Below are 27,833 nucleotides of genomic sequence, written 5' to 3'. Positions count from 1 at the left end.
CACAGTGACAGAGCTGTTCATGTAGCCAGACATGACCTCCTGTGATCCCAGCACTTTTGGGAATTTTTGTTTTTGAGGTCAGCCTGGCTATATTTTGTTCCAGGCCAACCTGGGCCACCAAGTAAGACTGTCTCAAATTTTTTTTTTTTTTTTTTTTTTTTTTTTTTTTTTTTACTTCATGGCAGTTGGGAAGCCAAAGAATGAAGAGGCAGAGCTTGTCGCCCCCGCAAGAGCAATGTCCAGTGAACCAACTTCCTCCCAAGCCTTACCTAAGGCCACCTCACCCCCCTTAGCAACACATTCAAGACCCAAACTCAGGACTGCACCTTGGGCATACACCTGTAATTTCAGCATTTGGAAGGCAGAGGCAGGAGGATTGTGGGTTTGAGGCTAGTCTTGGCTTCACATGGAGACCCTGTCTCATAAAAACAAGAACCATGGGAGTGGTGGGGTGCTCGCCTAGGATGCAGGAGATGCTGGCTTTTGTACTTTTAACAAAGCAACTAAGAAGAGTAAGAGATGGAGGGGAGGGGAGGGCCGAACTGGACCAGCAGCCAGACTAGCAAGAGAGTGGGGCACAGAGTGAGCTACCAGGGCCCCAGTGCCCACAACCATGAAGAAGGCGTGGATCCAGGTGTGGGGTGCTCTCCTGAGAAGGAGGAGGGGTTAAGTATTGTGAGTGCCCTCTCCCACCTCTAAGGGAACCATGGAAGTCACTTCCTGGAACCAGGGTTTGAAACTCAACATGGTCCCACCCTGTCTTGGTACAGGGTGCAGACAACCAGCTTGTGCTCGATTCCTCCGTCGCCCAGACAGTGAGGGCGCAAACTGCACTGCGTGAAATCTGGGTTTATTTTATATTTGTACCATTAAGATTTACCACATAGTTGGGTATTTTGTGTGCTGACTTCATTCCACCCTGACACTCTGATTCTCTCTGTTTCTCTGTTTCTTTGCTTCTTCCTTCCTTTCTAAAGGATGCTGCAGTTCCTCAAACCCTCCCACGCAGCTTCCCAAGTGCATTCGGATGCTGTTTCCACACCATTGTCCTCTGTTGGGTTCACAAATTCAAACAATGTGAGCATAAAACAGAACCAATTCCTTTTACTTCTAGGTTTACGTCACTAACCCTAGGAGGGCACTGAGAAGAATAAAAGCTGAAGAAAAAAGGCTTTGGTTTTTGGTTTTTATAGCAGTCCTTGCAAGGCCTAACGAGTCTGCTAGCCATGACCGAGCGTCTGATCAAATAGGATCTTGTTGCAGTGAAAACTTACTCACCTCCCCTGGTAATGTTAAGGGTACAACTCGGGAACTCGAATGCTCGGCAAGTATGGCACTACTGAACTGCACCCAGGTTCTCTCTTAATCTAATCTTGGTCTCTCAAAGAACCAAGACAAACAGCCAAATTTTCCACCTCCCAACCCATCTGTCATGGCTGCTTGGAAACGCTGTAAAGAGGAAGAGGTCGGAATGTCTGGTCAGCTGACTCGGAAAGCAGAGCATCAGAACGGATTGTTCTGGGGCTTCACTTGTGCTTCTTCGATAAGTTGGCCTCCTGGTAATCTGTTTTCTTCAGTTCTGCCCACGACTGCCACAGCAGCAGGCCTGGGGTCAGAACCCACAGGCCATTAAAAAACACCAAATAGACCCAAAAGTAGAGCCAGTTGTCGGTGTTGAGGTTGGGGCTTCCGACAAGCCACTCGGGGGAGAAGGTCATCCAGCAGCCGTAGAGCTCACAGACGCACAAAGCAATCTGTATGAAGTGCCTGTGGGGAGAAGACACGGAGCCAAACAGGCGCGGCTTAGCGCTCTGAATGAAGGCATCTCTACAGCAGAAGTTCGTGGGCTCCTGTGGTGCTTCTTTGATGGGCACCGCCAGCCTAGATGGTGGAGGCTCCGTCTTTCCTCGGGGAAGTGTTCTCAGGAGGACCTAGTGAGGTCACCTGTGACCCTCTGAGGCACCTGGGTATGAATCTTGTCAGTTTCATCTGTTACAAAATGTGACAACGATTCTTCCAAAAAGGTACCGTGGAGAGTAAATGAAACATGCCAGTAAAGGACCTTCATTTTCTATACTTGACTAATACACATGTAAATTAGTGATGTGTCTGCAATTGTAGTCATGGAGCCAACATAAGGTTGAAGGAACTGAGAGAAGTTGTTACTGCTAGTCATCTTAAAAGTGGTGGGGAAAAGGTTTTAAAAGCTGGGAGCACTCTCTCCTATCTGAGGGAGCACTCTCCTATCTGAGATTTCGAGATAAAGCTTTACGTCTTGAAGTCTCACAGAAAGCTTTGTCTTGTAGACAAATGTGCTTGCACCTTGTAAAGTGTCACCTGGGCAGCTAATGCCCCCTTCTTGCTGGCCGAGAGGCGGGGGCGGACTTACCTGTAATATTTCTCCTTGACTATGGCATAAATGAGGACCAGGGCCAGAAACCCATCCAGGACAACGGTCAGGATTTCCAGAGACACAATGGTCGGATCAGAATACAGCCATCTTGCGTCAGCCTTGCCATATTCTTTCCCTAAAGACAGAATGCCCAGCTTAGTCTCTCAACTGGCAGTGTGCAGAGTAACGGGCTATATTACGGCAGCTCCAGACAAGCACGTGAGTGTGCTCCGTTCACCCTCACGGCCCCATCACCCTCTCTGCCCCCCACTGCTCTCTTTCCTCCTGTAAGGAGCAAATTTCTGCTTCCCTGCCATGTACAGCTTTTCATCTAGATTTACAAAGATGTTAGGTATTTGCCCATTTGTTGATTGGATAATTTGGTTCCGACACTTTCTTGTGTTCTGTATAGATTCCAGTTAGGAATCTGTGTGGAGGTGCGGTTGGTAAAGACTGTCTTTCCTTCTGTGCTCTCCTCATTCCCCGACAGTGGAAACATTTAATACAATCCCACCTGCCATTTCTTGCTGTTATTTCCTGTGTTGGCAGATGTCCGTTCAGAAACCCCTTGCATGTGTCTTTATCTTGAGATGTTTTCCCTACAATTCTCTCTAGCGGTTTAGCATTTCAGGACTTAAGGTTCTTGATCCATTTGGAGTTGGCTTTTCTACAGGAGGGAGAGGGTTAATTTCACCCTTCGTCACGTGGTTATCCAGTGCTCCACGCACTACTGTTGAAAAGGCCACCGTCTTTCTCCCTATGTATGTTTCCCTTACCTTAGCTAACACCGGGGAGCTGTAGACTTGCATAGTATGTTTCTGGGTCCTCCCTCCTGGCCCATTAGTATATATGACTAGTACGTCTTTGTGTGTCAAGTTGACAAAGGGTCAAGTGCACTGGCTGCATTTGTGTCAACTTGACACAGCTGGAGTTATCACAGAGAAAGGAGCCTCAGTTGAGGAAATGCCTCCATGAGATCCAGCTGTCAGGCATTTTCTCAACTAGTGATCAAGGGGGGAGGGCCCCGCCCATTGTGGGTGGAGCCATCCCTGGCCCAGCCCATTGTGGGTGGTGCCATCCCTGGGCTGTAGACCTGGGTTCTATAAGAAAGCAGGCTGAGCAAGCCAGGGGAAGCAAGCCAGTAGGTAACATCCCTCCATGGCCTCTGCATCAGCTCCTGCTTCCTGACCTGCTTGGGTTCCAGTCCTGACTTCCTTTGGTGATGAACAGCAATGTGGAAGTGTAAGCTGAATAAACCCTTTCCTCCACAACCTGCTTCTTGGTCATGGTGTTTGTGCGGAAACAGACACCCTGACTGAGACACCCCTCCACAATCTCCACAGTGTCTGTGGAGTGGTCTGATCCCCTCCTCTGGCTTCTGTAGTTAACAGGCCTGCATGTGGTGCTCGTACACACATTCAAGAAAAACATTCATGCACATAAAAACAAGTAATTCTTTGAAAACAGAACATTTTTTTGTGGCAGGGTACACACCTTAATCCCAGCACTCAGGAGGCAGAGGCAGGCAGATCTCTGTGAGACGCTGACTCAAAACCTAAACCAAAACAAACCCACCACATTTTGTGACTGTGAATGTTGACTTTGTCTTATCAGAGAGGTTCCGCCATACTGCCCAGGCTGGCCTTGAACTTGAGATATCCCTGCCTTTGCCTGCCGGAAGCACCCAACATATTTGCCAACTGAACACAACTGAAGGTCTAGGGTGATGCAGCCTGGACTTCGGAGTGAGCCCAAACTGGACAGAGTCCAGCAGCAACAGCCGTCCCACCCTCCAGGTAGTAACTGGAAAGCATCTTACCCAAGGATCTTCTCAGACCTGTGACCAGAATACTACCTCGAGTCAGAAAGTCTTTCCCCAGCTGGAGAGAGGGCCATCCACTTTAGAGGCCATTTCTATTCCATTAGTTTTTAAAAGATTTACCAGAGTGGGAGTTGGGGTTAGTAAGAGAACGTGTGTCTGTCTGACTGTCTGTGTGCCCAAAACAGAGTGCTCAGTATCCTGGAACTGAAGAGTTATAGAAAGTTGTGACCTGCCCAGTATGATTGTTGGGAACTGGACTCAGGCTCTGTAAGAGGAGCAAGTGCCCGTAACCACGAGCCATCCCTCCAACCCCTGATTATTTTGTTAACCTTTATGGTTTGCTTCATGAGTTGGCTTGTGATCCTCGGCCAGGCTAATCCGCACGGCCCCTGGTGAGTTCAACTGCCAAAGGTCGTCAGAGCTGATCTCAAATGCTGAGAGTAAACAGTGGTATCTCTACCTCTCCCTCAGCATGGCCGTGTGACACCGGGGTGGTGTTACTGGTTAGGAATGAGCTCCGATGTCTGATGGTGGGTGCAGTAGGAAGCTCTCATCTCATAGTGTGCGTGGGTGTTTGGCTTGCACGTGCGTGTGCACCTGTGCATGCCTCGTGCCTGGTAGAGGCAAGAAGGTGGTGCAGATCCCACAGGACTGGAGTTATAGATGGTTGTGAGCCACCGTGTGGGTGCCAAGAATTGACTCAGATCCTCTGAAGAGCAGCCTCAATCACTGAGGTATCGGTTCAGCCCCTTACCTAACAAGTTGTTTTTTTTTTTTTTTTTTTTTTTTTAACATATGCAGGCTGTGTCTGCTGGGCCTTGGGAAGGTAGCCACTAAACCATAAGGTTTGTCTGAAAGTGGCTCACACTGGGAAGAACAAAAATGGTGCTTAGATTAAAAAAATGAGACCCAGGAAGATGCCCTGATGATGCTTCACCTTCTTTGCCGCTCTCAGGAAGGTGCCTGACTCTGGACCTGCCACTGTGACATTCACTCTTAGCTCAGGGAAGAGGCCACTGCACTCAGCAATGGGAAGACAGTAAAGCCCAGGGCCTGCCTGGGGGACTTGGTAGGACCGGGTGGGGTGAGGCTGAAAATGGGATGAAGTCACGTGACAAGTCTATGGTCCATCCCACAGGAACAAGCACCATGTCTGGTCCCCAGAATCAAGAGAGCTGATGGCTAGCAACTCTTCTGTGTGGAAATATTGGGGTGCCCTCCAGGTTCACTGCATGGTGTGGCATATAATTTTAAATTTGCTTGTTTTTACTGCCACTGTTGTGGTTGGATCTGGGGGCCAAACCTACTGCTTTCTGCGTGGTAGGCGACCACTCACGGGGCGAGCTGTACCCCAGCCCTTTGTGTTTTTTCATATAGTGTTATTACGTAACCCAGACGGACCTCCAAGTAGCAATCCTCCTGCCTTACCCTCCCAAGTGCTGTGATTAGAGGTGTGCACCACCAGTTCAGCCTTACATCACAGGGGGCGACTGGGTAAAGAATGGGTGCCCCAAACCAGAACAGATGCAAAGGTTCCAGGCGAGGAAACAGAACATCTGGAACCAGAGGTGCGTGAGAAAGGCTGAGGAGTGTGCAGGAATGTCGACAGAAGGCAGACAGACAGCCTAGGCCCTGCTGTCCAGACCCGGTGAACCTCTGGTGTGACCTTTGCTGAACTCTACCTTCTGCCCAGCCTGCTCCACCTGAACAGCGAGGGTTAAAGCACGGTGACAAGATCAGTTCCACTTATTCTGGGACTCAAACTGCAGGAGGCAGAGGTTCAGAGGCAAAGGAAGCAAGGCCATGGCAGGAGGGCGCTTCCGTAGCCCCACCACTGCTGCCTGGATGTGGCCAGCCTCAGGAGACACAGGGGCCCTTGAGCATTTGCAGTCATAATAAAGGGCGGTTCATCTCCCTGTCAATCATCTTTTCATGGGCTTGGGCCACACCCGGCGAAAGCTACAGCATGGCTTCTTATAAAGGAAACCATAGAATACACATAAGGAGGAGGAGGGACTCAGGCTGGGTCCAGAGCCTCAAGACTTTCCAGCCAACCTGAAGTGAAGCTTAATGCAGACATTCCCCCCCAAGCCTTGGAGCTATAGTAGCAAGAGTCTGGCCAAAGGGGCCCAATCCCTGCCCACAGCACCGGACAGGAGGAAGCAAAGGTGACACATTGTGTTTTCCGAAGCAATGACAGAACTGTTACAGTTCCATTCTTCAGACATTTTCTAATGCTGACAGTAAACAAGAGTGTTCACACAGACCTCGGTGTGACCGTGTGATGTCAGGGCATGATGAAAATACAATAGGGCTGGCTGACATGGCAAAGGAACATAGTACATGCTTAACAGCACAAGCAAGGTCCTAGCTCAGCACTGAAAGATAAGACAATAAAGTAAAATCATAAATTAGGACTGGCAAGATGGCTCAGCTGGTAAGGGCGCCCGTCACCAAGCTGGGTAACCTGAGTCTGATTCCAGGGAACCTCGTGGTGGAAGGGAAGAACCAACTCCCAAAATCCATCGTCTGTCGTTCACGGGCATGCACACATGCACGTGCACACATGCACACACAGAAAGAATAAATAAAAATTAAAGTCATAAAAAATAAGAACATAAAGCACACACCCACATATATTTGCATATGCCACACACATAGACACTCAACAAAGAAATGAAGATAAAATAAAAGCAGAGTTTAAAAAAAAAAGACACACAGTACATGGTGCGGATGCCAACCCTGAAGGAAGCAACAGAGATGCTGGTGCCTGGCTCAGTGACTTAACCACATCGGCCAGTATGGAACATTCTGGAAAGTCAGTATTAGTTGAGTAAACACTGGTCGATTTACATTGAGTGTTAAGAAAATGGGGAAACTGGCTCTACAGGGCAGGAGGAATTTGGAGAATTATCTAGAAGAAGACAGGTATACACATACAGTCAAAAGTAGATTGTGGGCTGGAGAAACGGCTCAGCAGTACCTGCTGAGTTCAGCTGACAACATCCACACCGGGCAGCTCACAGCCACACGGAACTCCAACGCCCTCCAACGCCCTCCAATGCCCTCCAACGCCCTCGTCTGGCCTCTGAGGACACTGCACACATGCACTGAGTAACAACACATTTTTTAAAAAGTAAATTTATATAAAAATACATAGAGGAGCACCCAGTTTAGATACTGCAGGCCTTCAGAAGTTTTCTTTGTTTGTTGCAGGGGGACTCACACAAGTCAGGAAGCGCTCCACCACGGAGCCACACCCAGCTGTCTACAAGAGGTTTAAGATATAGCTTTGCTGAGATGTAATTCGCTTGGCATAGAATCCCAATTTGAGGACATTCACAGATTTGAATAGACACAATCTAACCCAGAACATTTCAAAAGAGAAAGCCACACCCACCAGCCGTCCTCACACTCCTCCCCACCCTCATCCCCAGTCCTAAGCAACCATTCATTAGTTATCTGTCTCTAAAGGTTCACCTCCTTTGGGCAGGACATGTAAATGGAATCATACACTATGTGATGTAGACATTCAGTTAATTGACAGCCATTCTAGCCATTAATTTCTTCAGACATTTCAAATGCAAATGATTTTAATTACTTACATAAAGATGCAATCAAGCCTTCGGAATCTGCAACGTTTCCTACTAAAGACAAGTAGACAAAAGCGCCTTCCTAGAGAGAAGAACAGGGAGACAGCTCTGTTTAGCCTTGCCACCACAGGGTGGCACAGGAGACACACGGCTGCAGCCCTCCTCCCCTCTGTAAACTGTCCACACTCTGGCCAGTGGCCTGCAGGACCACATCATCCCTGGAGGCTACCCAGACTGGGAAATGAACATGGCCAAACTTTATAAGAAATGTACTTTTTAAGGCCTGGCATTATAAAACCAGAGGTATGTTCTTATGTAGGAAAAACGAGTCAAAATTTTACACAATGGGAGTGCGTAACTCTGGGGGGGGGGGGGGGGGATCAGTTTTAGGTTACTCTAAAATCTTAAATCTAGGAATAGAATCTCACAGCAGTTTATTCTTTTAACCTTACAAATAAAACACAGCAAATGTCTGCGGCAGAATGGAGGCCCTTCCTATGCTTCGTAAGGGCAAATTTAGGGAGGCCTTCAACACGTTCCCGCTTTCTTTTGACGTTTAGCGATCAACATGTCTACAGTATCTTAGTACTCCCTCAGTATGGAAGCATTTCTTTGCCCAAGTTTCCAGAAATCAAACAGCTAGGACACACCGGCATATCTGATGCCATGTTGGTTCCCTAGACTAATTCTTACCACAAGTCAATAGCTTCTCCTCGGAAGACATTTAAGCTCTCCACATCCTCTGCCTTCTGTGTGTCCCATCACTTCTGGAGGTGCCCACTTCTCCCCATGTTCCCACTGGACATTATCTGTGTACCCCAGTTCTTTCCGCAGTAAATCTGGGCTTATTCTATGTCACACAACCATGAAGCTCTTCTGTGCAGAAACCACACTTGATTTTTTCTTATATAAGAATATGTCTCTGATTTTATAATGCCAGTTGTTGAAAGAAATCATTTATTAGACATAGATATAGCATTCTTCCATTAATTAACCAGATGTGTGACTTCAGTACTGGCCAGAATCATCTGGGCAGTGTAGGCTCCTTCTAAGAGCACAAGAGCCCCCCCATCCCCCATGCTCCCATACACTCGGTTCACCTTCCGATGGCCAACTTCTGTCCATTTCCCTTGCTAACATGGAGGACAAAGCAGGCAGATGACATTCTCATCCTAGTCTGTAAGCACAGTTGCCTTCTGTTTTCTGTTGGTGGATTCTTAAACCCTAAGAGCCATTCCTACAGTGCTTGTAGCAGGAGTGTTCCCCGCAGTGGACCACACTCGGGTTTTCTTTACAACTCCAGTGTCTTCCATGTGTGTCACCGAGCGGTAAGGTTATAGGTAGTCCTTCCCTACTTGAGTGGCCCCAGATCATGCTTTGTATGTGAGACAGGACGAGGTTTCTGTTTATCCCCATGATTCTTTCTCTGACTTTCATGCTATCTCTTCAGTATCATTCAGATCTTTTTTCCACTGTAATGTCTGTTAACACAGGCTTGGAAGGAAGCTGGCTTATGCTTTTTATCTTGACATTCTTTCTGGGTCCCCTAATTAATGAGTATGCTTTGTCCGAGTCAATCCAAAGTGCATTTTCTTCACAGGAGATTTAGAGCCAGGCACGGCAGCAAATGCTTGCATACAAGTTCAATGCCAGTGTGGGCTATACTATAAATTACAGGCCAGACACTCATCTCACACACACACACACACACACACACACACACACACACACACACACACGTATGCACGCACAACTGAGAGGCCCTATGATTACTGGACTAGCTGAGTGAGGTAGTGAACATATTAGGGCAGTGGTTTCCAACCTGTGGGGCCTGACTCCTTTGGGGGTCAGCTAAGCCTTTAGACTACCCTGGGATACCTGAGATCTCATTTTGAATAACTGAAGATTAGCAGACTACATCAACACGTACACCCAAGTTGTGATAACACACTGTCATCTCTCAAACTTGCCACTGAGGCCAAGGGAGGTGGTTGCTGCTAGCGGCAAGTTCTCTACTTGCTAGGTCACATCTGCTGTCTTTATTGCTGCCACTGTTTAAGAACAGTCATTTTGTGGGTATGACATGGGATCCTGTGGACTCTGACTTGTAATTCCTTAATGACTGGTAATGCTGAGCCTCCCTGCATGTGCTGGTTGACCATCTGGACATCTTCACTGAGATGTCTATCTTTTGCCCATCTTTGAATCATTTCAACTTTTTGTTAAGAGTGTAAAAGTTTAAAAGTACATGTATCACTGCTTGGTACTTAGTCAGCTTTCTGTTCCTATAAAAAATAAGCTGTGGCTACTGCATAGAGGAGACTTATCTACTCAGAATCTGCTGAGGTCCAGCCTTCTGGCTACAGCCCAGCCCAGCGGTTGGCTCTCTGGTGGGGGCATGCATGAAGTGGTGCGATCACATGGTAGGACAGGAAGCCAGAGTGAGTCAGGAGCCAGGGTCCTCTTTTAAAGCAACTGTTCTCGGCAGGACTTCTTAAACCCCAGCTAGCATCAGACCCTCTCTCAACAGTGCCGGTGAAGAGGAACAGCAAGGCTAAGGTCTGGCGGCCCTTCCCGGCTACCCCACACCTGTTCCCAACCTATGAGCCAGCTCTCCTCCCCACAGCAGCACATCAGGGAAGGGCTGATTTCAGAGGAAAAAGAAGTTCTTCAGCTCAGCATTTCAGTGGCTGAGAGTCGAGAAGGCCTGGCCTCCAGTGGACAGAGAGCGGCGTAGAGCATGTGGAGAAAGGGTCACATCTCAAACCAGGCCTGGTCTTTCTACGGCAATGCACTTGCGAGACCTGCCAAGGGGTCCTATCAGGGGTACCACATCCCACGATGACCCAAGAACTTCCCGTTAGATGTTACCTCTTCCAGGCGGTATCTCCGAAAGGTTCTGTGGCTTCAGCCTGCTCTGGCCATGAAAGAACTCAGGAGAAATAAATGACTAGACTGATACCCACTGCGGCAGCTATACTGATGCATGCGCCTTTGCCCAACCACAGACTCAGCAAGACATGGGAGGCAGGATCTGGTCACAGGAGACCAGTGACTCTGGTTCTAAAAATTTCGGGGGATCCTGAACCATGAGTGCTCTAACTACACAGGAGCTACAACAAGAACCACCCATGTTCTATTCTAGTGGCCAACACTAATTGTTAAAGGAAACCAACCCCCAGGTTCCTCACATGAACTCACTTTGTGTTGAACTGTTTGGTTTTTTTTTTTTTTTAGTTTTAAGTTATTTTAGGCTCTGAAACATGAAGTTTACAAGGACATTTTTATAGCCAACAAAGACAGTTACTAGCTTCAGAAGGCTTTCACCATAACATATGGTCCATATCCACCCTACAGATTAATATCCCAAGTATATGAAGAATTAAAAAAAAGATTAACCGCAATTTTATCACCAAAAGAACAAGTCAATGAACCAATCAGGAAGTAGACAAATGATGTGAACATTTCTCAGAGAAAGTACAAAGGGCCATGAGCATGTGAAGAAATCTCCAGAACCTTTAGCAATCAGGAATAAACAGATCCAAACTCCACTGAGGTTCTATGTTGCATCAGCTGGGACAGCCAGCTGTGGTGGTTTGTATATGTTTGGCTGAGAGAGCAGCACTGTTAGGAGTGTGGCCTTGTTAGAGTAGGTGTGACCGTATTGGAGTAAGTATGTCACTTGGGGGTGGGCTTGGAGACCCTCCTTCTAGCTGCCTGAAATACAATTTCCTTCTGCCTGCTTTCAGAACAGGACGTAGAACTCTCAGCTCCTCCTGTACCATGCTTGCCTGGACGCTGCCAGGCTCCCATTTTGATGATAATGGACTGAAGTTCAGAACCAGTAAGCCAGCCACAATTAAATGTTGTCCTTATAAGCGTTGTCTTGGTCATGGTATCTGTTCACAGCAGTAAAACCTTAACTAAGATACTAGCAACCTAAAAATAAGGTCTGGAGAGATGGGTCAGTGGTTACGAACACTAGCTGCTCTTCCAGAGGTTCTGAGTTCAATTCCCAGCAACCACATGGTGGCTCACAACCATCTGTAACGGGATCTGATGCCCTCTTCTGGTGTGCAGGCATGACATTAATTCTTCATGATCCAGCCAATGGGTCTCAGCCTAATCACACTGGGTTTTTCCTGCCGTGGCTACAGTCTGCACCACTCTACTGGGGGACCAGCTACTGCAGCCCCTTCCCCAGGCGTCACTGACTTAGCTGCCACCCTCTACTGACATGACCATTCAGCTTCGATGTAGTCTTTCCCAGCCCCAGTGGTCAGATGTCACCTAACATTACCCAGTGGATAATGATGGCTCCTGTTGACCTCGGAGTCAGTGACACTACTTGCGCTGTACTCAGCTTACTGTTGGATTTAGGACACGAGAGCATCTGTCCTGTTGGGACAATCCTCATTTCTGCAGAGACAGCTGTTCTTCGGTTAAGGACGAGAGGGAAGCCTGGAAGCTCACTGTGACAGGACAAAGCTTATGGCTCTCTGGTGCAGGAACAGAATGGCAGAGGGGAGTTGGTGATCGATGGAGACAGAGGGGACGGAAATCTCTAAGGTTGGGGACGTGCCAGGCACCCTATGTCCTTGCAGCAAGAACTCTGGAGCTGGGAATCATCTGGAAGCTTGTACAAGTACAGAATCTCAGCCAATCCCAGGGTGACTTATGTGCGTGGTCAAGTTTGAGGAACACTACGTGAAATCACTGGTATTTCACCTTGTAACAGTTTGTTATTTACAGACAGGGTTTCAATTTGTAGCTGGAACGAGCCTCCATCTCAAAATCTGACTCAGTCATGCACTAAGATTTTAAGTGAGCCCCATCACTCCTGGGCTTCCAGCAACCCTCTGAAGAGAACAGCTATATCCAGGTTTTAAAGAAGAGCTAGTTAGCTTCAGCTGTCTCCACGACAAAGCCAGTAGTGAAGGACTTTCGATTGAGGAATTGCCTGTAGTCACGACTCTAAGTGACTGATTGTCTGGATTGGTGATCTGGGAGAGCCCAGCGTACTGCAGGAGGCACCAGCCAGGCAGGCAGGTGGAGAGGCAGAAGAAAGCCAGACTAGGAAAGCAGCCTTCCACATGGTTGCTACCTGGGGTTCCTGCCTCACCTTCCCTCCATGAAGGACTGTGGCCTGGGGGTAGAAGGTGAAATAAACCTTTCCTCTCCTGCTTTTGGTTAGAGTACAACAGCAACAGAAAGCAAGTTAGGGCAATGCATAAAGAAACTGGAACAGGAGTTTCCATCCTCCCTTATCTTCATTGTGGGAGGGTCCTGCCTGTGGCTTCCAAGTGGGCAGAGGGTAGTACAGAGATTCAAGAGTACAACTGCTCTACCCACACCTCGTATTCTTTCTTTCACCCCCAGAGGCTACCTACTCAAACAGTGAAAGAATGATTAGTAACTAACCCTGGGTTCCATTCGTTCATTCATTCATTCATTCATTCATTCAATCATTCATTCAAGACAGGGTCTCACTACGTAGGTCTGTCTAGCTGTCCTGTAACTCACTCTGCAGACCAAGCTGGCCTTCAACTCTCAGAGGTCCATCTGCCTCTGTCTTCCAAGTGCTGAGACTAAAGGTGTGTGCCACCACACTCAACCGACCCTGTGTTTAAAGAGAACCTGCAGCAGGCAGGAGGGGGAGGGCGACAAGAAGCATGGCAGCTAGCAATGTGAGTTTGAAACTAACCTGGGCTACACAGCTGGTCTACAGAGCCAGACACCATGTCTTAAAGCAAAACCACAGGGATTCTATTGTGCTTACTTGGTTGCTGGTTTGGGGCCTAATTTATTGGTTGATTGATTTTTGGTGTGAGGCTGTGTTTCCTAGGAATGTCAGAAGCTACACCTATAAAGCCTCACCAACATGACTGCCCAAGCACAAGCTAAATGAATACATCGACAAGGGCATATGAAGGAGGGAAAGCCCACAAGACCTCAACCCTACACAAAATGCAGGCAGCTAAGAATGCTGGGAGGGAGAGAAATCATCTTCCCAGGGAAGAGCACACCAACTGTTTATCTAAAACCATACACAAAAGCAAATGTGTGTGTGTGTGTGTGTGTGTGTGTGTGTGTGTACATATATGCATGTAACAACTATTAATGCAGAAAGAGATCATGAATTTGGAAGGGAGTAGAGGAATATATGGGATGGCTCCCTGGGAGAAAAGAGAAGGTGGAAATGATGTAATCAAAACCTCAAAAAGAAAAGAAATGATAAAAAAACTGGTTATTATTACTTTATCTTCTGTGTACGTGGCGTTTTGCCTGCATGTGTGTGTGTATGCCTGGTGCACAGAATCGCCAAAGATGGCATCAAGTCCTCTGGAACTGGAGTTGGAAATGGTTGTGAGCTGCAGTGTGGTGCTTAGACTCAAAGCGACGTCTTTTGCAAGAGTAGCAAGGGCTCGTAGCTGCTGTGCCGTCTTCTAGCCTGTTTGTTGTTGCTGAGACAGGGTTTTATGTAGCCTACAGTGGCCTCAAACTTGCTATGGAGCTGAGGATGGCCTTGAACCCCTGACTCTCCTGCTTCTGCCTCCCAAGTTCTGAGACCACAGACATCACCACACTCAGCAGAATAAGCTGAAGAATTCAAATTCCTTTTTTATAAAACAAAGCAAATTAAAAAAAAAAAACCAAACTGCTGGCTATGGGTATAAACATTTAGTTCCAGCACTCGGTGGCAAAGGCAGGCAGATCCCTGTGAGTTCAAGGCCAGCCTGCTCTACATAGCAAGTTCTAGGTCAGCCAGGGCCACATAGTGAGACCCTGTCTCAATTTTTAAAGAAAAAAAGATTTTATGTCAATGGCAGCAAAAACATAAAATAAATTTACAATTTTTAGTCAAAGGGGAAGAAAATCCAGCTCAGAGGTCTAAGCGAACCATCCGTGCAGAAACCCTCTGCTGTGTGGGTCTGTTTCATGCCAGCCAGGGTGGAAACCATAACATTCATGTTTTTCCTGTCAGGAGAAAGTGTAAGCCATTTTGGAGGAGAAACTAGGATTCTCTTGGCATCTGAGGTGCCTTTCAAATATTTGTACACATAAAAGGATAGCATTCTGACACTCAGCCGCTAGGTGACACAGTTCATGACATTAGAGACAACTGAATTCTAGTCAGCCAAAGGGCTGCCAGTCTAGACAACAAAAATGGACAGAATCACTGAGTGCTCGTCTCAGGGCCGGCAACTTAGCAGCTGGGCTTTGCAACCAAAGCCTGGTGTCCACGGGTCATTAACTAGACCTCGGTAACAAATGAGACGAAGGTGACAGTGCCAGGCTGAAGGGAAGACAAAGACCAGTGACAGACAGAGTTAACAACAACCTAGGAAGCCAACATGGGTAAGGAGAGACATTTTAGGCCCAAGAGTGAGAGATTAACATTCTAGGAGCATAAGGTGAGAGACAGCTGGTGCTGATGCCTGGAAAGAGATTAACGCCCAACACAGACAAATCTTAAGGATCATGCTCGCTGCAAACGAAACTCTGAGACTACTGTCCTCCATCCAGGAAGAACACGCCTAAGCAGCGCTGCAGGAACGCGTGACGTGTGCTCGTAGCAAAACCCACAGAGGCTGATCAAAGGATAAGATGCCAAGATTCCAGTCAGTCCCCAGAGTAGCAAGGTACACATAAAGGGACTGCATTCTGACACTCAGCCAGCAGACAGCTATTGTTGTTGCTAGGTGACACTTTTCCTCATTCCCCCCCCCTTCCTCTGCTCACGCTTCCTAACTTCACCAGACTCAGCCCTTTCCTGTCTGAACCTGCTTCTTGCTTTCCCACACGCCTCCCCTCCTCCTCCTACAACTCTACTGCTCTTTTCTTCACAGCCTGCTTTTCCTTCCGCCTCTTCTTAAACTCACGTACACTAGCCCTTGTGATGGCTTGAATAGGCTTGGCCCAGGGAGTGGCACTATTTAGAGTGTAGTCTTGTTGGAGTTGTTTCACTGTGGGTGTGGGCTTTAAGACCCTCATCCTAGTTGCCTGGAAGTCAATATTCTCCTAGTAGAACTCTCAGCTCCTCCTGCGCCATGCCTGCCTGGATGCTGCCATGCTCCCACCTTAATAATGGACTGAACCTCTGAACCTGTAAGCCAGCCCCAATTAAATGTTGTCCTTAAAAGAGTTGCCTTGGTCACGGTGTCTGTTCACAGCAGTAAAACCCTAAGACACCCCTCAACCCCACACTCAGCACTTCCACAGCCCAGGTCATGCCCACAATTATGACCTGTCCACCAGCACACATCTATCTTCCCAAACCAACTGACATAACCAGGACAATTCCAGACATTCACGCCCTGAGGCTCATCTCCCAAGTGATTCCAGACTTTGTGACGGAGAACATTCATACTAACAGAGGCTCTACCCTATCTTTGGCTGGCCTAGAACTCACTATGTGGATCACTCTGGCCTTGAACTTGTGGCAATCATCCTGTGTCTGCACCCCCTGCACCCCCAGTGCTGGAATCCCAGGCATTTACTACCGCATCTGATTTTTATAGGGTGCTGGGGATGAGTCCAGGACTTCAAGCCTCATAGTCCCTCACTCTTCCAAGTCTCTAGTTCACCGGGATTTCCCAGCACAGGAGCAAACAAAGTACAGAAAATCAGTGGCCACAGTGGGGAACACCCAGCAAGTCCTGTCTGCAGATTCTTCCTGAGATGGAGGCCAGACCAGTGCTTTATGGTCATCTCCAAGAGTCAGGGCAGGGTAAGGGTCCATGTGCTTACTCTGCCTCTGTGACCCACCTTGGAGAAGAGAATTTCTAGTCTCTAACACCTGCCTTGAAGAAACTTAGGGAAGGCAAGAAGTTCAGAGAGAGACTTGGCTTCTGAGGCCTTGGGACTCCACCATTGTAATTATAATTTCTCTTTACCATCTGTGGTGGTTTGAATATGCTTGGCCCAGGGAATGGCATGATTAGGAGGTGTGGCCTTGTTGGAGTAGGTGTGGTCTTGTTGGAGTAGGTGTGGTCTTGTTGAAGGAAGTGTGTCACTGTGGGGGTGGGCTTTGAGGCCTTCCTCCAAGCCAGTCTGTTCCTGGCTTCCCTTGGATGAAGATGTAGAACTCCTAGCTTCTGTGTGGATGCTGCCATGCTTCCTGCCTTGATGATGATGGACTGAACACCTGAACCTGTAAGCCAGCCCCAGTTAAATGTTGACCTTTATAAGAGTTCTTGGTCATGGTGTCTGTTCACAGCAGTAAAACCCTAAGACACCATCTTTACCTTTATTGCTCTGAAGTTGTTCCCAAGCTGCTTTGGGACCAAGAAAAAAATCCCACATTGCTTTAACCTGACTGGTCCAGTCATTAGAAAACTGTACCTGATTGGTCCAGTCATTAAGAAGCTGTACCTGATTGGTCCAGTCATTAAGAAGCTGTACCTGATTGGTCCAGTCATTAGGAAGCTGTACCTGATTGGTCCAGTCATTAGGAGGCTGCACCTGATTGGTCCAGTCATTAGGAGGCTGCACCTGATTGGTCCAGTCATTAGGAGGCTGTACCTGATTGGTCCAGTCATTAGGAGGCTGCACCTGATTGGTCCAGTCACTAGGGAACTGTAAGAGCTATGGGAGTTAGAAGCCTGGAAGAAAGGCCAAAACCCAAAATAGGGGGTGCTGTAAGGTCAGCCACACTGTGCTCTTATTCAAATCCTTCCCACTACATAAGTCACACCCATTACCTGTCATCCAGATCCCTTCTCAGCCAGACCAGCAGCAGCTTGTGGCCGACTTCTGTCAGACTTTTCACAACTGTGACACTTAGGTGACTTAGGAAGATTTCTTTTGAGCTCCCATGGGTGTGGCTGAGCAGAGCAGATCACAGCAAGGTGACCAAGAAGCAGAGACTGTGCCTGTGAATGCCTCCACTCCAGGCTCCTCCTGTGTCCCCATATTCCAGTCTCGAGCCTCCAGGATGGTATGGCCGTATCCAAGGCAGGCCTTCCCTTCACAGATACACATCTCCAGGGAATTCTGAATCCAGTCAGGTTAGTGTTCGAAATTACTCGGAACACTCTGGTCGGACACTTGGGTGAACTGCCCTTGGGAATGCACAGTCTAAACCTCTGTCCCAGAGGCAAGCACTTAGTCTGGTGGCAGAGAGCAAACGTGGAAAGTTTAGAGAGGTAAGGAAGGCAGCTCAAGAGTGTGAGGGTATTCTGTTTTCCTCAAGACTCTTGTGCACTATCAATACATCCCAGATTTTTGGACACCCTTGCAGCAAACTGCTAGCCCAAACTAATCCAGACAAGACGTTCCTTACAGACTTCACTGCTAATTCAAGGGTCCTCCCCACTGACCTCTGAGGTTGGTGTCCAAAGACCAACTCTGCCCAAAGCATTGTTAGTAACAGCAAAAAATGTCCATCAATGTGGGCCAATTAGATCTTTGAATGCTATGTCTCAATTTGATTAAGGTGTCAATCAAGTGGCCCGTGGTGCCTGTGAGTGGTTACTTCAGTCTGAGGAGAAAGGTACACCTTGGGTGGGAAAAGCTAAGGCAGGGCCATCACAAAAGAGCCCTTCTCAGCAGGCAACCATAGGTTCTATAGGAGGCTTTCTCCAGATCTGGAAGGGGGTGGAGAGACCAATTCCTCACATCAGAACAGGCTCTTAAAGGTACCATAAGTGGAGGCCTGTGTCACGTTACCTGGATCTGTTTGAGAAGTCAACTTAAACTGAGTGGGGGACAAATACATTTTTTGAGAATCTTTATACTTTTATATTTCTGGAATGTTTTAGCTATGTATTTTCGTTAAGTGGGACCTGGGCTTTGTTTGTTTATTTTTGACACAGGGTCTCATGTGGGCCATGTTGGCTTTGAGTTTACTATGTAGCCAAAGAGAGCTTTGGAACTGTCATCTTTCTGCCTCTGCCTCCCCAGTGCTGGGGTAACAGACACATTGTACCTGTTTCACTGCCTTTGTTCTCTGGGGATTATGTGTCCACAAGTGGTTGCTTAAAAATCAGTTCTTTAAACAAAGGCTTTGAGGGAAACAGCTACACATTAAGGAAATATGGAATCTCATCTTTGTGTAAACCCTTGGCATTGGCATGTTTAACTGGCAATATTCAGAAGTGAATGCTGGCTAAACACTGTCCGTTAAGACTGTGGACTGTTCAGACACAGACCAGGTCAGATTTTGTAAAAAAAAAAAAAAAGCGTTTTAAGATTATTTTTAAAATCTGGGAGGAGTAAGACATCAGAACTACCTGCGTGCAGTTGCACTGACTTATTATAAAGTGGGGTGAGGTACCATCAAGATGGCTCAGTCGATTAAAGGTCCTTCTGCATGAGTTTGATCCCCGAAACTCAACAGTTGGAAGGACAGAACTGACTACTGCCGACCGACTGCTCCCCACATGCAACGCTACGGCTGCTGCACGCCTCCTGACCCTGCCAACACGGAAATACAAGAAGAAAATTACTCACTTCATTCCAGGTAAACTTAATGGCCATCAGCTGTGATCACCAGGGAAACACTTCCACACCTTCCCCGCCACAAAGAGATACGCCCCCAAGTAACCAGTCAAAACAAACCCTCCCTTCCTTAAATTTTTCTCATCAGGATTTTGTTGCAGCAATAATAATACAAGTAACTATACGGAAACTTGGTAAACCTGACCGTGGGGTTCTTGGGCCTTTGGAACTGAGTTGTGAGAATGTGAACAGCTTGGCACTTTGGACTAGAAAAGCTCTACAGTATTCTAAGAAAAGTTTAACAGGACGGTGTGGTAAACGTTTGAAAGATAAGGTTACTGAGAGAAATGAAGACGGTGGGAACCTGGGACATGAGATTCCGGAGGGGAATTTATTACAACAGACCTCTACTGCAAACTGGGCTAGAGGCCATTCAGGCTGAAACCTGGAACAGGGTCGGGCTGCATTCTGCCTGTATCTTGAGTACATTAGATCAGAAATACAGAGACTAAGAAAAATAAAATAAAAATAAATAAATGCATAGACTAAAGAAGATTGAACAACAGACTGTTGAATAAATCAAGGGAAGTTAGCAAAAGATCTCAGAATTAAATGAAAATTCCTAAGAGGGAAGATTATAGCTCTCAGTACCTACATTAAAAAAAAAAAAAAAAAAAAAAGTCGGAAAGCCTGAATAAATAACTTAATGATGCACCTCGAAAACGCAGGAATAACCCAAAATTCAAAACAGTAGATTGGAAGACATAACTAAAAGCAAGGCAGGAATTAATAAAATAAGAACAACAAAAGAGAATTTAAAAACTGGTTATTACAAGATTAGCAAACCCTTTGCCAAACTGAGCAAAAGATAGAAGACCCAAATTAATAAAATTAGGGATGAAAAAGGAGATAACAGACATCAAAGAAATTCAGAAAATCGTATGGATATACTTTAAAAACCTATTTTCTACAAAATTAGGAAGCCCACAAGAAATGCATTTCTAGATATGTCTGACCTACAAAAATTAAACCACGTTTAGAGGGAGGAGGGGGAGAAATTCCTCTAGCACTTCTCAGTTTGTGGGGCGCTCGGTCTGAACTGGGGGAGCCATCGAGGCCTTGGGATGCGCCTTCTGGCCGCTAGAGACATCAGGGATGCAGGGCTCTCATCCCTTTTCACTCGGGCACAGCCCGAGGCAGGCGGCGACACTTACCAACACGAAGTGCACCAGTGAGTCGTAGCAGAGCCAGGCGAGCACCCAGCGCTCTACAGCACTCCGCCCGCGGCCCAGACGCAGGCCCAGCGCGCACCCCACGGCCAGCAGCACCGAGCACAACAGCAACGAGGAGCCTGCCGCCGGGCCCAGGACCCAGTGCTCGCCCATGGTTCCGCCGCAAACGGGGGCGAGCGGGGAGCAGGCGCGCTATCCTCCTGTGGGCGGAGCTTCTCGTGGGCGGGCCTCCGAGGAGCCTGGTCTTCCGACCCATTGCCCCGCCTGTGCAGCCCATTTCGGTCCTGACGGTCCTGGACAAGGTTCATGCTTTACCTATTTAGCTGCCTCCAAAAGATACAGGAAGACTGATGTCTAACAAGATTCAAAAGGTTGAGCCACAAAATGAAGTCCAAACGGTGGGTTTTTGTCGGGAGATGGTAAATCTTGAAACAAAAGGTTCTAATCAAAAGGTGTTTGAGCAGCCAAGCTATGTAGCTCAAGCTAAAAAGTTAATCAGTATGCAGCTCAGGCTGGTAGAATCCCCCCACTCCTCCAGGGTTTTAAATCCCATGCAGATGGACCCTATTTCTGACTAACCCTAGAAAGCCAAATGCTGTGTACCTCCCCTGGGAAAGGGGAAGGCAGCTGTTTCATGGAGGTAATTCCAACTTTGCAACAGAGGACATTTCTGCAGGCTGGCTCAGGCAGTGTGATCAAACTGAGCTCTTCTGAGCTATGGACTGAGAAATGGCTGGCTAGGAGGGTGAACTTTGTTATGCGTACCTTAGTAAAACCTCCTCCCAGCTACCCCTTGTACTACTTTTTAATTGTGGCAGATAACATCTGTAGACATTATCACTACACCCTTACACTAGAATATAAACTGCCTACAGGCAGAGGCTGTGACTGGTGTGGGATCCTTGGCATCTATTACAGGATCTGGAAAATACCAGTGTATTTTCCAGCAATCCACAAACTGCTAAGAGAGAAGAGCCAGTTCTGCTGGTCCAGTCATAGAAAACCAATTACTCTTTGACATGACCAGTGTGATTTCTCAACTACACTTTCTCTTACCAAATTTTCTTACAACTGATCATGCCGATGAAGGGGGCTCTAGTTTGGGTTAGTTAAGGTGGGAAGGCACGCCTTACCCGTGGACCTGCTCCTTAGGGACTGGTCCTGGGCTGACAAAGAGCAAGGTAAGCTCCAGTCTCACTGCCTCCTGATTCTGCACGCACGTCCGGAGCTGCCTCCAGCACCTACCACCATGACAGACCAACCACAAACTGGGAGCCAAGCAAACCCTCTTAGAGTTCTCTGTTGAGGCATTTTTATCCCAGCAGCAAGAAAAGCAATACTCTTAGTAACATATAGGCCAGGGAGAGGCTGACAGCCAGAGGCAGGTATCAGTCATGCATAGGATTTCCGCATTTTGTGAGCAATGGGAAATCGGCCTGCAGTAAGAACAATTGAAGGTTGATATTGGGGCTGAAGCAGCCAATGGTGGTTCAGCAGTTAAGAGCATTTACTGCTTCTGTAGCACATTGGCTTCACAGTTTGCAAAAACAAAACAAACAAAAAAAAAACCCCAAACAACCTAATAGAAACGGCTTCACCAGGCCAAGTGGACTACACTGTATCGAAGGCAGCAGACCCTAGGAAACGTCACCTTCCTCGCCAGACCACCCCGAGATGGGTTCATCCTATTCCCTGGCATGGGATAGGATACTCAAAACAAAAATATTTTAGTGTTCTTAAAGGCTTAGTCTTAACTAGTCATAAAAACAAAACAAAACAAAACAAAATACTACTGACTGCTGGGGTCCTGGCCTGACTTGGTGGACAGGAACCAGGAGCAAGGCCTTTGCAGCCAGGAAGGCAGCACTGCGCAGGAGTGAGCTCTGGCCAGGTGGGAGAGGGGGAACTTGTAAGAACAGTTCCCTCTTCTGCAAAATTAAACTAGCTCCAACCACAGAACCGTAGTGATGGACATTTAAGAGAAGTGGATCTTTTTCAGGGATAGGAGGGAACAGCAGCCGACAAAGCAGAGATGAAGCTCCCTTAGAGTGAGTGACTCACCATTTCTTAGTAATGGTGCTGTTTTACTTCCTTAATGCTTCTGGGATCTGCACTCGAGGCCTGGAGCATTGCTCAAGGTCTCTACCCCTCTCCTGCACTGCTTAAAGAACTTGCTAGCTTTCTAAGAGAAACAATTTTTATCCACCTTCGGAATAAGTATGAGAGCAGTTTTCAAACTACACTGACTTTTAGAATCAGTGCTAAAAGCACTGAGAAAAGCTACCGTTCAGAGCAGACAGCCGCGCACTGCCTCGGCTAAGCCTTTTCTACAGGAGTGGATTTGGGTCAATGGTGTGCAATGGAAGTTTGGGCTGTAAGATGTTTGGCAATGTCTACAGGCATGTGGACAGCTGTCTGGCCTGGAAGAGGATGAGCTGCTACCGTAACCTGGTGACCAGAACTCACAGAAGACCTGAGAACAATCAGTTATCCAACACCAAGAAATAGACCAAAATAAGTTATCTATTGAGCAAATCAGTCATGAGACAGACTGTATCCCACATCCATCTCACCAAACAGCCTTCTTCATGACTGGTCTCTATTCTGTTCCACACTTCTGATTACATGAAGTTTACTTCCAAGCTTGAAGATAGGGCCCATGAGCACTTTCTGTGTCGGCTGACTTAGAGTCAGTTTAACAAACAGAAATTGTATTCCCCCAGTAGTTAAAGTTTTCCAGAGGGTTAAAAACCTAATCATGGTCAAAAAGTGTTTAAAAAAATTAACTACCACGGAACGACCAATGCTATCCAAATGCCAGATGCTCTTGGTTACCTGAATGCCCTAAGAAGGATGCATGCACACCTGAAGGGAAGGATGGCCAGACTGATCGTATTGAGTTACTTACGCACTGACTTCTTTTTGTTGTTCTTAAGTTTTCTCAAGACTGGCTTCCTCTGTGTAGTGATTACGTGCCTCTGCCTCCTAGGTCCTGGGATTAAAGGCATAGGACACACTGCACCAACTTCTAAAGGTAATGTGAGGTGGCAGTATACAGAGTACTTCCGTGCTCGAAAGCTGGCCGTCCTTTTGTTCTAGTTAATCAGGATTCCATGCAGAGCGTCAGGCCCACCTCCAGAGTAAAGGTTCTCAGGTTTATTCAGTGACTGTTTTCTGTTGTAATTACAGGCTCATTTCATAATCACACCATCTTTGCAAATCATTGGGGTTTTCTTCTAAAGTACAGTGTTTTAAACACACAGACTGGCAGAGAATGGTGTGGTGAACTGAGCTGAGGAGTGTCAGTCTCCACCAGAAGCCAGGAAGGAACCCTTCCGGGGTGTGTGAGGAAGAAAGCCTGGCACGGCTCCTCAACCGACTTCTCGCTGCCACAACTATACCACAATTTTTGTGTTTCGAAGCCCCCTGTTCACTGGTTCTGTGTTAAGCAACTACACAGACGTTGGTACTTCAGATTTGCCAAACACACTCTCCACGGTAGCTGCTGATTGGTTGCTGTTATGGTAGAAAGGCAGCCCCAAAATACAGCGAGTCGCTCATGCTTTGCCACCACTGTGGCTGGCATGTGAAGATAAACCAAAACCTCAACTTAACCACAGAAAACAATGCTAAACAATCATTTCCAGAAATAAGTCTTCCAATGTTTTATCATATTTGATAGCAGCCTTTTTATTGGTTACAAAACCTAAGCCCATATACAAAATTAGGAACACGTTTAGATGCCTCTTTTGAAAGAACATTTTAGTCTTTTTTTTAAACTGAGTTTTTAAAAAAAAAAATAGACAATGCAATTTGGAAACACTGTTTTGAAAACTTAAAAGTGCAGCAATACACTCAGCTTCCTTTATCTAAGAGACGGTGTGATTCCAATTCACGGCTGGTAAGGTCACAGCAAACCCAATCAAGCAGATGCAGAGGCTGCACTACCTGATGCTAATGTTACTTAAAGATTAGTTTGCACTTAAGACGCGAGAGGAAATAGGAATCATCACAGTAGAGGCCCAATTTTAATCTCATGTGTGCAAATTGTAAAAGGTAACTGTCAGTTAAGTAGGGAGAGTCCAGAAGGTAAACTGGAAGGGGACAATTCACAACACCAAGAAGATTTTGACTTTAAGGGTTTTACCTAAATTTGTGACCTTAATTCATTCTGACTTTGTTACTCCTACTTTTAGTGAACACTACACAGTTTCAAAATTTAGACAAGTGTGTGAACAGGATGCAGTTACCATATGAAGCTTTAACTCAAAATCTGGGTAAAGAAAAAAGGCACAATGAACTTCAACTCAATTTTATGTGCACAAGAGTTGAAAAATCTGAGCCACCTTAAAGAGAAATTGTTTCTAAAATTTATAAAACCTATAAATAATCAGAGGCCAAACCACTATATTAAAACAGATTCTCTAGCAAGTAAAAATCTTGCAGTTTAAACATACGCTTGTATCCATTTTAGATACAAGACAAAACTCACTCTTTAAAGTGGCTCCACCTTGGCAGACACATTGTAATGAAGCCCACCTGCTATGTGTGGTGATCAGGGAAAACACCCCAGCTGCTGGCATCGTCTCCTCTTCCTCACAGTAAATACATCCCCATCTGAAAACTCACTTACTTTAGATTTCTATCCCTTCACATCGATGCACTGGGAAATTAGACCCAACGAACAAGAGCAACAAACCATTTCTGTGACAGCACAAATTATTTAGTTTAAAAAAATGTCAAATCCATATTCATTCATTAATAATTGGGTCAGACCCTTTGCCAAAAGCAATGACTTTGCATAGTAATGGCAGATTTTGCAGAGCTAAAGATGACTGCAAATCAGGCCGAGTTAAATGACTGCAGAGCATTCCTCTACACAGACCCTCGGTCTGTCTTGAGTACGTGCAGATGCTTTGAGTGGGATCTGAATGAGCCCGATGCTCAAGAATGAGGTCTTCTAACACTTCCACATAGTTGCTGGTTTGTCACCACCACATTACCAAAAGTACTGGTTACTAAGTAAAAAATATTTTAAGACTAAATTACAGTAAACATGAAAGCTCCACAGTTTAAACCCAATATAAATCAACCATATCCAATTATCAAATTAAAACAAAAAATAAAACTAACCCCTGGAAGCTGAAAGCAAGACTTCATCTTAAAACATTACCCATGAGTATTTAGACCTTTTATATTCTTGTTTTGACTTGTTTATTTATGTATTTTTGTAGTCAAGGACTCTTGCTTTCAACGTAACAGAAGCTCACGTCTCTAGCAGCTGCAGCTCAGGTGGAGACCATGCGCAGCATTTGATTATTCAGAGCAGCAGGAACACACAGGCCGGAGTGAGTGGTCAGATAGCATTTGCTGTCCTCAAAAATTAGGTATAATGGTGAAAGCATTACCCCTGACATCTAAAGCTCCTCCTCCAACCCTGGCTTCTGAGGCAGATAACAAACACGTCAATTAATGATAGGTGAAGTAGTTTTAAAAAACTTATCTTTTTAATCAACAACCAAGTTTCTTGTTTTTAAGTGACTTTTGTGTCAGTTTCACCAATGAAACTCATTTGGCTTGTACTTTAATTCTTCCACATAAGAATATGAAAATATGTTTGTGGAGGACAATGATGGAGGCTCAGATCACACTGCACCTCTGTAGTCTTCTGACATGAAAATACACCATAGCAAAGTGTCTTGATCCACAGCGCACTTTTTTCCAAAAGTGGGTCCGTGGGCAGCTGACACACCTCCACTATGGGACCTTCTAACTGGAGACTGCAGTTGTCACCATGTGGCACCAGGGAGCGTGGAAAACACAGGGGAGTTGAGATGGTTAAGAAGAATTCTAAAACAGTTTAGGAATCATGCATATGCATTTACAGTCCATGTGAGAGTGACTTTTGGCAACTGCAAAGTGACTGAGACATGGCTTGCTTTAGAAGCATCAAAACGAAGAGGCAGGAGTGCTGGGAGCCTTCTGCTGCTTGCTGTCTTATCGCCTGGTGGCCGTCTGGTGGTGCTTCATGTTGAATGAAAGATGCTGCACTTAACTGACCTTAGAAATTAAATTCCTTTGTTTGAAGGTTGGCTGTTGGGTCAAAATTGTAAGTTCCTCCTTGTGTTGCTTCAGGAATGAGGCTAGGATCTTCATCAATCTATGAAAATAAAGGAGAAACTCTGAATGAATACTTTAACTACCTAAAAATACCCAGGAAAGTCAGTAACAATTTTACTGGGAAATTAAAAATATACAATTGAGTATGAATTTTTTTAAAAAAGTGCCCGCCCTAAGTTCCTGTATTTGCAGAAGTACTTAACCTATCTGAACATCATTTCTAGAGTTACTTCTTCTCAGTTAATAGATTTAAAATGTAACAAGAACTGTTTTATAACCTGATAACAAAGTTTTGAATAAAGTATATAAAAAGTCACTGATAGAGTATCTGACAGAAAACAGTACAATAAGAATATTCCTGGTAAATGGCCTCGATCTACATGCAGACATCTCTACTGTAATATTCACTTACATCATCACCAGAGAAATATTGGTCTATGATTTCAAATGCTAATTTATATATGTCTTCATTTTCATGTTGCTGCAAAACTTCAATTTTCTCCAAACCTGACAAAAAAAATATAAAAATTAAGTGGGCATTAATCTGCACAATCTGATTATAAAAAACGATACAAACCTCAGAATATGCTCCATCTCCACTTACAAATGACAGTTTAAAAAGCAGATAAAAACTTAACCAGCAGGCCAGTAAGTTCTTTCTCTTTAAAAATGTTTTTATAACAACAAAACTAAAAAAATACAAAAGCAATCACCAAAACATTCCATCTGAGATCTAATGGAGTTTGATTTTGGTTGCATGGCAAATCAGTGCTCACGCAAGACCCGAAACCTCCCAGAATGCCGCCCTCTGAGCATGATGTCTCTCAGTCTCCTTTGGCTTCCACTGTTTTTTCAAATGTTATTTCAAATGACAGTGAAATTTAAGTTTTTAGAACTTAATTGAAGAAAGCTTTCAATGAAAAATGCTGATTTTAAAAAGTGAATTGGTTGTTGTGTGTCTGATCTCTGTCTGGTCTTATGAGACAAGGCCTGGGCGGCTGGTCAAGTCTGAACTTGAACTGCCAATCCTCTTGTCCGTAACGTGCTGTGCGGAGGTGTGCACACCGAGGCTCTTTACATACAAAGCAGAAAAGTGGGGAAATATGTATCAACAATAATAAGTGCAAAATGCTTAATAAGATTGTATGTTGTAATTATTTTTCCAGTAGAAACAACTATAGTTTTAAACACTAAAGAGAAAGAATTCTCTAAGTTACTCAAACTTTCTAAGT

General features: G+C 45.9%; 2 protein-coding genes across 2 annotated transcripts in view; both read right to left on the bottom strand.

Annotated features, from left to right (window-relative positions):
* Positions 1-880: 880 nt before the first annotated feature.
* Positions 881-20,634, bottom strand: EBPL (EBP like; the record flags this gene model as incomplete). The annotated part of the gene is made up of 4 exons (XM_080926442.1): positions 881-1,767; positions 2,390-2,528; positions 7,820-7,889; positions 20,464-20,634. The coding sequence occupies 4 exons, from the start codon at positions 20,632-20,634 to the stop codon at positions 1,527-1,529; spliced, it is 621 nt and encodes a 206-aa protein (XP_080782568.1). The 3' UTR covers positions 881-1,526.
* Positions 20,635-24,151: 3,517 nt separating this feature from the next.
* The window catches only part of KPNA3 (karyopherin subunit alpha 3), a 65,286-nt gene continuing 61,604 nt past the window's right edge, over positions 24,152-27,833 (bottom strand). The window contains exons 16-17 of the mRNA XM_080926942.1: positions 27,014-27,108; positions 24,152-26,641 (exon numbers count right to left, since the gene is read on the bottom strand). Of these exons, the coding sequence (XP_080783068.1) occupies positions 26,543-26,641; positions 27,014-27,108 (194 nt within the window). The 3' untranslated portion in view covers positions 24,152-26,542. The remainder of the gene's footprint in view (positions 26,642-27,013; positions 27,109-27,833) is intronic.

Source organism: Micromys minutus (assembly GCF_963924665.1).
Source record: "Micromys minutus genome assembly, chromosome: 12".
In the NCBI taxonomy this organism is placed as follows: domain Eukaryota; kingdom Metazoa; phylum Chordata; class Mammalia; order Rodentia; family Muridae; genus Micromys; species Micromys minutus.
Note: the sequence above shows the minus strand (reverse complement) of the source record. Positions and strands in the feature narration are given on the sequence as shown.